At 38.3% G+C, this 15,272-nt stretch overlaps 1 protein-coding gene across 2 annotated transcripts in view; it reads left to right on the top strand.

The window, feature by feature from the left end:
- The first annotated feature begins 852 nt into the window (after positions 1 to 852).
- TBC1D32 (TBC1 domain family member 32) overlaps positions 853 to 15,272 on the top strand; it is a 76,217-nt gene continuing 61,797 nt past the window's right edge. For both annotated transcript variants that reach the window (XM_081940260.1, XM_081940259.1), the window contains exons 1-7: positions 853 to 974; positions 1,439 to 1,538; positions 2,570 to 2,707; positions 11,769 to 11,858; positions 12,663 to 12,805; positions 13,946 to 14,076; positions 14,873 to 15,074. In XM_081940260.1, the coding sequence (XP_081796386.1) occupies positions 1,508 to 1,538; positions 2,570 to 2,707; positions 11,769 to 11,858; positions 12,663 to 12,805; positions 13,946 to 14,076; positions 14,873 to 15,074 (735 nt within the window). In that variant the 5' untranslated portion in view covers positions 853 to 974; positions 1,439 to 1,507. The remainder of the gene's footprint in view (positions 975 to 1,438; positions 1,539 to 2,569; positions 2,708 to 11,768; positions 11,859 to 12,662; positions 12,806 to 13,945; positions 14,077 to 14,872; positions 15,075 to 15,272) is intronic.

Genomic DNA, 15,272 nt, shown 5'->3' with positions numbered 1-15,272 from the left:
GAAGATATTTATTACTCTCAACACTTCTGAATGAATGGGAATGCTGCAATGTCCGTAAGTGTGAAAACTGGTCGTAAGTCACTTTCTTCAGTGTCATTGTAACTTTGAACGGTCACTAAATGAAGTGTTGTAAGTCAAGGATTACCTATATGCCTGAAAGGCCAGTTTTGTCTGAGAGGCAGTTCGAGCTAAATGGATCTATGGCATACTAGGCCCAAAACTAATCCCTATTGATATAGATCTTTTGGGAGTGCAGCAATGCAGTTTGCCACTTCATGTCTCACTGAAAAGCTGAGTAAAGCTGACATAGCTTTTCCATGACACAAAGTTAAAAGTAAATTTGCATATCCATTAATAATTTATGTGTTTGCAGATTCAAAATAAGAAAGCAGTGTGCTAGCTCAAAAACCTGCTGACATAGGTATAGTTGCGTCCATAGGAGACTTTGGCTGAATGCAGCCAAATAGTTTAATAGATTTGTAAATTCTGCATTGTTAACTGGAAATAGTATCAGTGACAACAAGAAGTAGGCATGAAAATGAAAACAGAACTTTTTTTGTGGGAATCCTGCACAATCTTTTCAAGCAAATGTGAAATGATTATTATCACTTTTTAATGGAACATTTGGAGGAAACAAATCTTTTGTTATCTTGACTTCAGACATAAACTATAACTACTATGGTAGTTTGTGCAATTGTGCAATATATGTTCATTTGCCTTCCACTAAAGGTGAGTTTTCATTAAAATGGCTTAATTTCTCATCTTGCAGTGAATAGAAGTTATGTTAGAATGTGCTACTTCCTCTTTACATAATGTTGTTGCAAAATGTTTTGTAATCATTGAAGAAAGAATTGAATAAAATTTTGTTCAGAAACAAATGCTAACTGTATGATATCTCTGTTTTATGATATTAGCATGCCTACTACAGCAGAACAGTAGTGCTAAGGCTACTTGAAAAGAAATACAAATCTTTGGTAAGTCTGTGCTACCCAAATTTTCAGATACTATAGCTTTCAAAAGTTCTAAGCATTTAGAATGTTACTTAATTTAATCAAAATGTTTTGGGGAATTATGCTTTGCGGGCATTTGGGCACTGGATTTAATGAAACCCAGAGTTAAGGTACTTTTGTATCAATAAAAGAAATGAGGTACATGTGATACCAATTTCAACTGAACTAAGAGATACAGATAATTTATCATTTCTACTTGCATACCAATGTGAGCCTACAGGGAATTGCCACATTTTAAATATAGTTTATAGAGAGACACTTTCTGTTTCATCTTATCACTTATATGCCTCTTTTATATAGAAACTGTACCCACAGTAAATTTGCTAATGATCTAAAAGGAGGGAAACATTGTTTGGAGGGTCTAAAAAATTGTACAATATATGGTCTTAGTGGTGAGGTTTGTTAAGATTTGTTGTTTTATGCTTTAGATCATTGCAACTGTTGAGCAGTGTACCATCTATTTGGAAGCTTGTGAGTCAGCAGTGACTGGATCAAGAATGTTGAATATATTTTCTACGCCACATAATAGTACGCACTATTTCTATTTGCCGTATAATTTTTTAAAAAATCCTTTTATTATTTACACTATTCTAATACGGTGTGTAAGCAGAATATCAACAAGACTTTTAATAGCAAATTTTATTTCTTTTTGTATTGTCATTTCTAAGAATCCCAGTCCTGAAAAGCTCTGTGCTGCTCATAAGACACACACACACAAAATTGTAACATTAAGCCAAAAATGTGGAAAACGGCAACAAAACTGAATGAGAGTAAAGTAGCTAAGATATAGAAAATAACTAAGACAGATGCTCACAATTTGATCAGCCTGTGTCAAAGGCTTTCCGGAATAATACTGATTTTAATCATGTATAGACTACTACAAATAGAGCTACTACAGAAAAGCAGTGTGGTGGCCTAGTGGTGAAGATGTTCGTCTCCCACTTGGAAGGTTGAGAGTTCAAACCTAGGTAGCAGTAGATGTTTCTCTCCTACATTGCAAAGAATAAAATGTCTGCTATGAATTCAGGAAGGGTGTCCGGCCAGTAAACGTTTGACTGCATCCAGTTGCCCCAACTCTACCTTAATTAAGGGATTGCAACGTCTTAAAAAGGGAGGTTTTTATAGACTACTACTACAGATATAGGGGACTGTGAGGGCTACTATAGAGTAGGCCTGTTGTTTCCCTGCATGCTTGGTAGACAAAGGATGTAAATTTTAACCAACTCTATACAGGTAATCCTTGACTTACAACCATTTGTTTAGTTACCATTCAAAGTTACACTGAAAAAAGTGACATGACTATTTTTTCATAGTTACTACTGTTGCAGCATCACAACTGTTGGGATATATTCAGTTTCAAAATTCCTAAATCCATTTTTCTGATTGTTTTTCTCTATTTTGTAAAGGTTCCTCTTGAAATGTTGAAACTAGCTGTTGCTAACAGAAGTATTTTGTATAAAATTTATTAACATTAGTGTTAATTATAGGGGTGTACTCTGCATTCAAAGAGAGGGCAAAAGAAAGCACTTTTACTGATATAAGTTCTCTTTTCTTTCAAGGTAATAAACAAAAGAATTTCTACACAGGAAAAGAATTGCAATATATTTATTTTGTTCATTCCCTGAGCCTCTTAGGCAGATTATTAATATACAAACAAGGCAGAAAATTCTTTCCTATTCAACTGAAAACCCGAAAAGGTAAGGACTTAATGAAAAAGATAACAATTTGTTCTATTTTATGACTGCGTTTCTCAAATGTTTCCCATTTGGGATATGTTAAACTCATCTTCTGTTTAAAAAAATGAATAGATAATACTGTGGAAGAGAATGGAAACTTGGTATAAGTTTTATGGACACTCAGAGGACTGTGCCAATAGCAGAGATAGAATGGAAAAAATAGTAATTCAGCTAACAGTAAATCATAATCTTCATATGCACATAGCACAGTGTCTTGGATTTTCCTTTCCCTTCTCCAGCATGACTGCAAACAGATCATTTCATTTTATAGTTTACCGGGGTATTTATAATATATACATTTGTAATTCTGCCAGTAAGAAAGGTCACCAACCCTTCCTTTCCCAAAAAGCTTAGAAGAAAAGCTGCCATAACTTGTATTATTAATAATCCTTAATACACCCCCCCACACACACACAATAGAATCTAGATTGTACCTCCAGAAAAGAATAGACTCTTTTTCAGAGCTACCCTTTAATCTGTTTAAGAAGTAAGTACTAAACTCTCCCCATTTGATGCTGGAGGTGCCAATATGCCTACCGCATCCATACAAACAAACCAGTGGTGGGTTTCAAAATTTTTTGGAACCTACTCTGTGGGTGTGGCCTCCTTTGTGGGAGTGGCTTGCCAGCCATGTGACCTGGTGGGAGTGGCTTGCCGGCCATGTGACCGGGTGGGAGTGGCTTGCCGGCCATGTGACCGGGTGGGAGTGGCTTGGCAGTCATGTGACCGGATGGGAGTGGCCAAGACAATGTCACTGAATTTTTTGCCCCAATGAATGATCTACAAAAAGAAAATATAAAAAAGGAAATTTATTATTTTGTGCACTTACTACTTAAATAAGATTAAAATAAGTACACAAAACAATAAAAGAGCTACTTACGGAAGGGAATAAATACATATTTAATTTTACACATGTTAACAGCTGTTGGAATTGTGTTTGCACAACAGTGGAAAAAACAAAGATATGAAAATGAATAAATATTAGAATGTGCAAGAATGAATAAATTGACAATTAAAACCAAGAAGGCTTTGAATACTTTTTCACGTGGAATTTGTTTTATCAATTGCTAACTAACAGAAACAGCAATTAGAAATCTAAAAGTATGAAAGAAAACACCAATTATGAAAGGAAAGGTCATTAAAATGTATAAGGAAATATTATTAGTACTTGATCATTATTAATGTGTAGATAACTGCAGGACATTACATACCCACAAACACAAACTATGACAGTGCCAGGAAAACACACACACACACACACACACAAAACAATTCCCCCCCAAAAGACTGCAGATGAAACCAGTTTTTTTCCCTAACCCTAAGAACAGGAAAGACAAAGCCACAGGAATAAAAACCATCAAGGCATTGTGGGAAATTATAAAGGACAGTGCCAGGAAGCTCACAGAACCAGCAACCACCTCACAATTACCTAAACAACCAGGTATCACACAGAAACACACAAAATCTGGCAAAGCTGCCTTGCACCAACCTGGCCTGCCCATAGAAAAGAAGCCACCTTGAGACACATACCATACACCAACCTGTACACTTAAAAGCAACATATTGCATCACAAATAAAACATTTGCAAAAAGGAATAACATTTCTTGTAATAAACATTCTATAAACAATAAATAAATAAAAATTCCCTAAAAATAATTAAAAACCACCAGGTTCAGAGAACACCAAAGGACCCCACAGTCCTCTCCCTCCTTATCTTTTTCCTTTTTGTCCTTCGACTTCTCCTCCTCCTCCTTTCCCCACAACCCCATCTAGCACTGATGATGTTACCTAGTTTGGTAGTGAAATGTCTGTAAAAAAAACCACCAAGCTCAGAAAGCAGCAAGGATCCCACTTTCCCCCACCTCCTCCCTCTTTCTCCTTTTTGTCCCCCCCCCCCCCCCCCCAAAGACTGCAAATGAAACCAGTGTTTTTTTCCCCCCTAACCCTAAGGACAGGAAAGACAAAGCCACTGGAATAAAAACCATCAAGGCATTGTGGGAAATTATAAAGGACAGTGCCAGGAAGCTCACAGAACCAGCAACCACCTCACAATTACCTAAACAACCAGGTATCACATAGAAACACACAAAATCTGGCAAAGCTGCCTTGCACCAACCTGGCCTGCCCATAGAAAAGCACCCACTTTGAGATATATAAACCTGGTCTGAACACTTTTAAGCAACATATTGCACCACAAAGAAAACATTTGCAAAAAGGAATAATATTTCTTGTAGTAAATATATTTTATAAACAATTAAAACATAAAAATTCCCAAACAATAATTTAAAAAAGATATTCTATAAATAAAAAAAATCCTTAAAAACCATTGTTAAGTATTCCACCAGCAATAATTTATACTATAACTATTTTAAGGTATTGTACCAACTGTAACCATTATTCCACCAGCAATAATTTATACTGTACCATTTCAAACTACTCCACACACAATAATTTAAAATGAAACCATTAAAAACATTCAATACACAATAAATTACAATAAAACAATTTAAAACAATTCTATACACAATACATTTTAAAGTATTGAGTATAGAATATTTTAAAATGGTTTATTTTAATTTATTTTGGATAGAATCTTTTTTAAAATAGTCTGAGACAATTTTAAAAAAGAATCCATACACAATAAATTGAAGTAAACCATTTTAAAATATTCTACACTCAATACTTTTAAGTAAAAAATTTTTAAAAAATTCTATGCACAATAAATAAAATATTATTTTAAAATACATTAAAAAAATAAAAGAAAAAAAACCAGGTTACTTACCAGCAGGCAGAATCAGCAGCTCTCCGATGCAACAGGCAGCAGACAGGCAGAGAGGCAGGAGGACAGGTAAGACTGTTTAAGACTCTTAGGGCTTAGCCAGCCAGGCGAGGCTGGAGAGGGGAGGGTGGGGGGCTTTTGGCCTAGCCTCGCGGAGGCTTGCCGCCCACGCCAGCCTGGTGCTTTGTCCCGGAAAGGCCCAGGGGCCTCTCCTGGGCGGAGCTAGCTTCCCGGCGGCCGCGCGTCCCACGCGACGCCGGCGCTTCGTCCCGGAAAGGCCCAGCGGCCTTTCCCGGGCGAAGCTAGCTTCCCGGCGGCCGCGCGTTCCACGCGACCCTGGCGTTTCGTCCCGGAAAGGCCCAGCGGCCTTTCCCGGGCGAAGCTAGCTTCCCGGCGGCCGCGCGTTCCACGCGACCCCGGCGCTTCGTCCCGGAAAGGCCCAGCGGCCTTTCCCGGGCGAAGCTAGCTTCCCGGCGGCCGCGCGTTCCACGCGACCCCGGCGCTTCGTCCCGGAAAGGCCCAGCGGCGCCGGCGCTTCGTCCCGGAAAGGCCCAGCGGCCTTTCCCGGGCGAAGCTAGCTTCCCGGCGACCGCGCGTTCCACGCGACCCCGGCACTTCGTCCCGGAAAGGCCCAGCGGCCTTTCCCGGGCGAAGCTAGCTTCCCGGCGGCCGCGCGTTCCACGCGACCCCGGCGCTTCGTCCCGGAAAGGCCCAGAGGCCTTTCCTGGGCGAAGCTAGCTGCTCACCGCCCGCACGGCCCACGCCAGCCCGCCGCTTCAGCGAGGGAAGGCCTAGAGGCCTTTCCTCGCCGAAGCTAGCCTCCCGCCCCCCCTCGCGCTTAGTTGCTTACCTGAAGGAAGCAGCAAGCTCCCAGCGAAGAGAAGGGAGTTTTGAAATGGAGGACAACCCGCTTTTAAACGGGTCGCCTCCAGCCCGCTCACTGATTGGCTGAACTCCAGCCAATCAATGAGCGGCTAGCTGGGCTAGCTAGCTTAGTGCGGACGGGCGGGGGAGCGAGCGAGCTCCGTTGGGATGGCAAGGGGGATAAAGTGACAGGACCGGTGCCGGTTCCCGGTTACTTCCGGGTCCGGTTACTTCCGGGTTCGATCTTCAACCGGTTCGCGCGATCCGGTGCGAACCGGTAGGAACCCACCACTGAAACAAACATACATATAGATATCTGTGCCTATCTCATTTAGTTCATGAGCGCATAGCAATGAAATATGAGAGACACATTCTCTATGGCATGGGTGTCAAACTCGCCACATTACGTTGCTGTCATGTGACATTTTGCAATGTTCTTCCCCTTCGTGGAGCTGGGGTGGGCGTGGACTGCACGTTACATATCCGACCTGTGGGCCGTCAGTTTGACAACCCTGCTCTCTATAGCAAAATCCTAACCATAAGCATTGTTATTTCCGAAAAGGCTTCTGAACTTGAAATAATAGAATAACAGAGTTGGAAGGGACCTTGGAAGTCATCTAGTTCAATTCCCTGCTTGAGCAGGAGACCCTATATCATTTCAGACAAATGGCTGTCCAGTCTCTTTTTGAAAGCCTCCAGTGTTGAGGCACCTACATCATCTAAAGGCAAGCTATTCATTAGTTAATTGTTCTCACTGTTAGGGAATTTCTCCTTAGTTCTAGATTTGTTTCTTTCAATTTGTTTCCATCCATTGTTTTTTGGTCTTGTTTTCAGGAGCTTTGGAAAATAGTTTGACCCTCTCATCTTTGTGGCAACCCCTGAGATATTGGAACACTGTTATCATGTCTCCCCTAGTCCTTCTTTTTGCTAGACAAGACATACTCAGTTCCTATAACCGTTCTTCATATGTTTCAGCTTCTAGCTCCCTAACCGTCTTTGTTGTTCTTCTCTGCACAAATGAAAATAATGGATGGCTACAGAGTCAAGGGCTTTGTTTTGAAATATGCTCCTTGGGTCAAAACAAAGGCAGAAATAATCAGGGAAAGGCCTATGGTATGGTAGATAAGAGAATGTGATAATTAACATCATCCTGGTAGATTCTTATTTTGTAAATGGCAGCCATTTTCAAGAGCACTCACAACATGGTCCCAAAGTTGCAATATGCCCATCAATTTATAAAGAATGGAGATTCTGGTTGGCTATATATAATAAAGCATTGCATAGGCTATACCAATGGTGGCTAACCTTTTTCTGTCCGAATGCTGAAAGCGCACGTGCACCCAAGCACACACCCAAACCCCCAAAGTGCTATGTGCTCACCCCCCCATGCATGCACGCACTTCCCCCCCCCGCACATGCACAACAGAGAACTGAAAACCAGCTGGCCAGCGGGAGACATACTTGCATGCGTGGCGGAGCTGAACTGGGGTGACGGCTCATGTGTCATCAGAGAGGGTGCTGCGTGCCACCTCTTGCACGCGTGTCATAGGTTTGCTATCATGGGGCTATATTGTATGATGTAATCAGTTCTACTTTTCAACTCAATTCATCTATCAAAGAATCCAGCCAAGAAGAGCCAGAAGTAATTTAACATAAACCAAATCATAGACTATATTAACTAAAACTTCTCAAACATAGCTACCTAAACACATTAGAGACTTTAACCTTTGAGAATCCCTGGGATTTCACTGTTATTCTTTTTTTTTAATAAAAGTTTTCTTTTATTTTTAATTTTCAAAAGAAACACAACACATAAAATCTTCCTTCTTTACATACTGTAGAAAGTGTATCAGTTGGTTACAAAAGACTTTTGTGCATCTCTTCCACAGTCATCAAGCATAATTTATATTAACTCAAGTATTTTAACTCAGATATTTATACATGTTACTGTCATCATACCTCCATTTTCATTTGACAATAATTGTTTAAAAGTCCTTCATCATAAAATATACCAAGATTTAATACATGACCACATACTGGCATTTCATTTACTATTTCTAAAATCCTCCAATGACACTAAATCCTTATGTCCTATTCTAGCTAAACATCGATAATATTTAACAACAAAGTTTCTGTCCTTCTTTCCAAATCACTGTTTACAATTTACATCCCATTTCCTTATGTTGTACCCATACCCATAAAGTATATATATATACACGTTATTATCATTATCCCTCCTTTATTTGACTATATCCTGCATCATATCATTTCCCCCCCTAATAATCAAGACTTAACTGAATCTAACTTAATACTTTTTTTATTAACCTTTATATATATAATCCAAAAGGGTTTCTAATCTTCCTTTCATGGGTACCATTCAATATTCATATCCAGTTATTACTTATCATAACACTACACATGTATACATTATTATCATTATCAATTATTTATTTAACTATATCTATTATCACTAAGTTTTGCTAAGTTTAGCTAGTTTTAAATTATACTCTTCCATCTATCAACCTGTATCTTTCCAGTAGCAAAACAGTCTCATATCTTCTGCCATTTGTGGTGTCAGTCCTCTAATCATCTCCTTAATCAACTTTGTATGGACTCCTCTTAGCAACTCTTTGCTTATAGAATCTCTCATGTAATTTCGATGCCCTTCTTCTGTTTCCTTAATCAGCTTATCTTTGATTGTTGGTAGTGTTATCAATGATATTGCTAATAAAATTTCTCTCTATAAAATTCAAAAATTCTTTTGTTTTCCCTTCTTCTGTATCTTGCCATCTGGGGAAGATTTCCCCTCCATTTAATTCCTCTTTCAGTATTCCACTCTCCCTTTTCAGAGACAAACCAATCACCATAAATATCAGCAATTTTAATTTCTTTATATTCATTTTCCTCTTCGATTTTTAGGATTTTAACCGTCACTTTTTCCATTAGCATCTTCAACTTCTTCATCATATTTTGCTGTTAGGTGCACTAAAACTTCCAACTTCTTTTCTATCCTCTCATGTGTATCTGATAATTTCTGTATTTCTGAGAGTATCTTTTGCAGATTTAAAACTTCTTTCTGCCGTTGAAATTGTGCCATTATCTCCAGCTAACAAACACTGCTGCTGTAGCTTAGAAGGTTTTAACAGAATTAAGCATCACAATAACATTTCACCTTTACTTCAAAGGAACATCTGTGTGCTTTTCTTCTTATCACTCTCTATAAACAAGCTGCGAGACCTTGAAGTGCAAAGCCAGGATAATCAGTGAAAAAAGTGTTTCGTTTCCAATACACAAACCTCTAGCCTCCGAGTAGCAGTGTTACAATGTATTTCTTTGTTTCTTTGTGTATCTTTTTTGTATTTCAAGTTCAAAAAAAGTCTGATTCTTAAATGAGTTAGAAAAAACCCCACAGTAATGAAAGAGGAGAATTTTAGTCCATAGATTACAGAGAATAGTAAAAGAAAAAAAAAATAGAAGAAGGAAACTTAATCCATTCATTTTGAAAGGCTTGTATAAATTCCATCCGTGAAGATAGCGTTTAAAAAGTAAGATAACCCACTGTCCAAAACCAGTCCAAATTTAATTCCGCCGCTTATTTCTTCTGTTCTCCAATTTAAATTAATTTTAAGTTTTTTTTAATAGGCAGTCACTTTTAAAACAGTAAAAATTCCTCACCAGCTGGAAACTCTCTTTCCAACCATGGCTGTTATTCTTCATCAGTCACTTGATTAAACCCATTTAAATTAATGACTTCTAGGGAATTGGGAATAGTTTCCAAAGAGAGAGAGATATTCTTCTTCCCTGATTGGATTGAATGTTTTCTAAATGATTCTTACAATGCCAGTTTCACATAAGGCTGAGTCATCAAGAAAGTCATTTTCCTAGTTTGTGTATATCTACAATTAGTTTTCTAAATGTTGCCCTGATTTGCATAATATTTAAGCCAAAATGTCACTAGTCCTAGTGTGTTAATTCTACCATGTTCAAATGTGTATATCTTGCCCGACCCTTCATAGTTTTTAGCTGGAGATTTTATGACCGAAAAGAAATGCAATGAAAATTAGCTTTCTCACTCTACAAATTGGACCACCACATCTCTCCCTCCCTCTCCCTCCCTCCCTCCCTCTCTTAACACACTAGGACTAGTGACATTTTGGCTTAAATATTATGCAAATCAGGGCAACATTTAAAAACTAATTGTAGATATACACAAACTAGGAAAATGACTTTCTTGATGACTCAGCCTTATGTGAAACTGGCATTGTAAGAATCATTTAGAAAACATTCTCTCTCTCTCCCCCTCCCTCCCTCCCTCCCTCCTTCTCTCTCTCTCTCTCTCTTTTTCAGTGCTACAAAATAATTTCAATTGAATTATGATAAAATAATTGTGATGTTAAGATACTGACTAAAGATGAGGAAAGCGGCAAAATGCTGTCACTTTATATGCCATTCACTTATATGTTTATGAATATAACTTCAGTTTTTTCATGGTCATTTGGTAGAAGTAACTTGCAACAGAAATTCATTTTTAATGTGGGCCAGTGTGTTTACACTAAAAAAAATTACTCCCCTCCCACCTCATCTCATCTTGTGGTCATTCATGTAGTGTGCATGTATTTATTTATGTTGTACAGGTAGTCTTCAGCTTATGACCACATTTGGGACAATAACTTCCACCTCTAAGCAAGGTGGTTATTAAGTGAGTCATGCCCAATTTAGGACCTTTTTTGCTGTAGTCATTAAGCAAATCACCACAGTTATTAAGTGAATGACAATGAGGCAAATCTAGCTTCCCCCACTGACTTTGCTAGGAGAGTGATCACACAACCCCAGGATACTGCAGTCATTATAAATACATGCCAGTTCCCAAGCACCCAATTTTGATTGTGTGACTATGGAGACACTGAAAAGGTCATAAGTGTGAGGACCAGTTGTAAGTCACTTTTGGTCAGTGCCTTGTAACTTCGAATGTTCACTAAATTATTAACGGTTATAAGTTGAGAACTTCCTGTATGCAACATTTCTCTGCACTTGTGTCAAAACACTAGGAAAAGATCCTAGAAAATAAAGATGGAATTTCTTTGTATGGTCCCCATACCCTGTGGCTGTTAAAAGAGCAACAAAGCTTTTTGATTAAATTATTTGGAGGAATAAATGAATCCAACAAACTATTTTGACCTTGCTAGAAGAGCACTATACTTGAAATTAGCTAATTATGGTGAATTTAATGGCTTCAGTTGATTAAGCTGAAAGAAATGGTAATGCAGCTTCATTTGTTTATATTGAATTGGTACATAAATATTGTTTCACACATTGTTACTAAAAGGATTTACATTGCTTTCGTTTTCAAGTATTTCCCCCCTTTCTGATTTCCCTAGATCTGATGACACTGACAGACCTCATCATAATGTTTACGCGTCTTATTTATTGTTCCCCAAATTGCCCCAAACCCCTTACTGTGCATTCAGGTAATAATTCTCATTTATATGCAGTTATTTTATAAACAACTTGCTTTGAGGAAAGTGTGTCTGCCGAGGGTTAATCTATTCTGTGTCTGTAGACAGATGAATATCCAATGTGCTAGGAAGCTGCTGTAGCCTTTATTATCTGGCTTTTGGAGTAGAAATGAGGGAGGGAAAAGTAATAACAAGAGCAGGTTATTTGAAGGGCCACCTCACCTTGAGGGTGTCCTACTACAATAGATAGGATAGTCCCTTCCTTTAAATGTTTCACCCAATGCAAGGATCCTCAACCCCTGGGCCACAGTCCACTACTGGGCCTTGGTCTTTTGGAACCGGGCTGCACAAATGCATCCCCGCTCTTGCAAACAGCGGGCAAATGTTTGTGTGCGTGCTTGCCCCACCGTACACACGGAACCACCCCCTTCCCCCCCCTCCACCAGTCTGCAAAGCTGAAAAGGCTGGGGAACTCTGACCCAAGACACTCAGAAGCGTATCTTCTTTGGTGACTATTCCAGTCCTTTGGAAGAGCTTCCCACATGGGATTTGAGGGATTTCTATCCTCTTAGCCTTCCAGAAGACAGTGAAGAAGATCTGTCTCTTCCGCTAAGCATTGACCAGAATGGGGGTTGAGCTAGAAGGCTGTTTGGTCTGATGTCTCTATTGGGAAGGGTACAATTTTGTGAACCATGTGGAATTATGTGTGAACCAGGTGGCTATGTAAGTTCTGTAAATAAATAAGCACATGGTTGTATATTTTTTGCCTTGCCACTATTTTGAAAAACTTGTTTGTTTGTTTTTACATTTTTGCAGGTAATTATTCTCCAGCTGGCCTCATTACTGATATACTCCGGGTGCTTTGTGATGGAAAGGAATGTGCAACTGAATGCCTATATACAAATACAGTGATAGAAGAACTTCTTCAACCCCTACATTATTTACTGAAAGGAACAGAGGTATCTTTCATTTTTATGCAATTTCCTATTGGAGGGGGGAAACGAGGAAATCCCCACAATGGCAGTGTTCCATCTAGAATCTAGTCAAAGTCATGGCTCTGATATAACTGACTATATCCGAAATCCGTAAGTGAAAGAGAATACATATTTCATTTGGGTTGGAAAACACAAGAAAACACAAGAAACCTGAATCCAGATATTTGTGGGAGCTTTACTTAGAAGTGTTCAATTCACTTCTAGCAAGATAGGAATTAGATAATTGCTATCTTCATCCAGAGAAACATGAACAAGGTGGTTTCAAAGCCTTAGAGTATAATCTTGTGATTTCTATTTAAAAGTAAGATCTGTTGAATTCCATGGGCCTTTTTCGCCAAGCAATATAGAACTGCAATGTGAAATTGACTTTGTGCATCAGGTTACTTGCCTATAATTATGCATTAGTGCTAACAAACCATCTGGGTGGTATTTAAGGTGTCACTTTTTTCTTCATAATTGCTGTAATTTTAAATGGGAATGGTGTTATTTTTACTTGTAAGTGAGCACTTGTGGTGACTGAAGCCAAGCAAAATTCTAAATAGTTTGGCAAGCACAGTGAAACGAAACATAATGGATTGGAACTGAATCTACTCTTCAGCTAAGAGAAGGACGTATTCCCAGAAGTTATTTGCATCCAAGATCAATGTGGAGTGGTATAGTTGTCAGTTGTTTTGGTTTAGTTTACTTTTACCAAGCAATCTGCAGTACTAAAAAATTATGTAGCCTTCTGTTGAGGCAGGGGGGAGGGGGGATATAGAGGAGAATTAGCCCAAATAATCTTCACCTTTCTCTGCCTTTGTGTGCATCCAGTTTTTAGAAACTTCTGTCTATGAACTGACTGACCACAGTTTAAATCTGTGAAGAGTTGAAGGGATTGGGCCATTTATATTTTTTTCCAGAAATTATGAAATTAATCTAAACAGTAGGATTTCACTGAGGAAATGAAAAAGAAAGGATATCAAGAGAAATCTATAGTTTCATCTACAAAACTGGTTTATAGTCAGGATTAAAAAAAATGCCTTAAAACCAATTAATGTTGTTATATTAATTTGCTATTAGCTGTGCTTACAGAATATCTTCAAACATTTTTAAATATCCACACAGGTGAATTTGAGTTGTCCAGAAACAACTCTAACACATGTAGCTGATATTTTGGCACGAATTGCTGCTGCAGACGATGGTCTTTCACTACTTCTTTATGGAGGAGAAAAGCCTCCTGCCACAGAAAGCACAAGGTATGACAGCATCCTTAAAAACTGAAAGCAATTCTCTAGCTGTCCCACTAATAAACTGTTTTTCCTTATAGCAAATAGAATGGATAAGATTAGGGTATGATTTCTTTGTATGTTACGAAATGAATGAACTGGTAGATCAAGGGGATATTCTATCTGCAAAGCACTTTGTCTAGGAACCACTTGAAAAATATTTAGGAAATTGTCAAGTTTCTTCATGGATTAATGTGTAATTGCGTTCAGAGGCAACAATGAATGAATTATGTCAGGTGAAGGATATACATGTAATTGCCAAAATGTATAAACTTCCACTAAATTTGAAACAGAAAAACAAGTGAAAGAATATATGGTAAAGTAGGCTACATTTTTTGGTTGCAAAATACAGGTGGGATAATGGGAAAACATGATTATATATGGGAAAAACATGATTAAAAACATGATATATTGACTATTTAGCTAAGTAATTTGGATTTGTACGTTTGGGGTATTGAAAAGAGGGATTTCCTTCATTTTATTGAAGTATATTTTGTGGGATTTTTTTTGTTGTGAAAAGATTCTAATATGAGTGGAAGACTTTCTATAATTGGAAATACACTTAGTAAATCAGTTTGTTTCTGCAGATATAATAATGATGCAATCTTATTTGTTTGATTTGATGATCTTGGGATCTCTAGGAAGGGACAAAAAAGCTGGAAGGTTGCACTCCTCATCTTTTCTATCGACACAGAGTCAAATTCCTGCATCCATATTATGTCAGCTAATTGATCACTGCCTTTTAAACATTTTGTCTTGTCTCTAGCTTGAAGGGCGCACATGTTATTGCCCAGTTTACAAAGAAGCTTCTTGATGAAGATATTTCTGTTTTGTCTGCATCTGAGATGTTACCAGTCCTCAAAGGAGCTTATATCTTTGTATGCCGCCAAATGTATAGTACCTGTGAAGGCTTAGAGGTGCTGCTACCTTACCAGTTACATAAATCTATTGCTGAAGCTTGGAAAAAGGTAACCTTATACTTGTTCTTGTAGAGAAGTTCTACCATGGGTTCATGTATTCCGAAATGTCACTCTTCATATAAACACATTGTAGTATATACTTTAGAGTCAGTTTGGTGTAGTAGTTAAGGAATCGGTCTAGAAAACAGGAGATCCTGAGTTCTAATCCCACCTTAAGAACAAAGCCATCTGAGTGAACTTGAGCCA

The sequence above is a fragment of the Natrix helvetica genome (assembly GCF_964273705.1).
Source record: "Natrix helvetica genome assembly, chromosome: 2".
Classification (NCBI taxonomy): domain Eukaryota; kingdom Metazoa; phylum Chordata; class Lepidosauria; order Squamata; family Natricidae; genus Natrix; species Natrix helvetica.
This window is presented reverse-complemented; position numbering and strand designations above follow the sequence as displayed.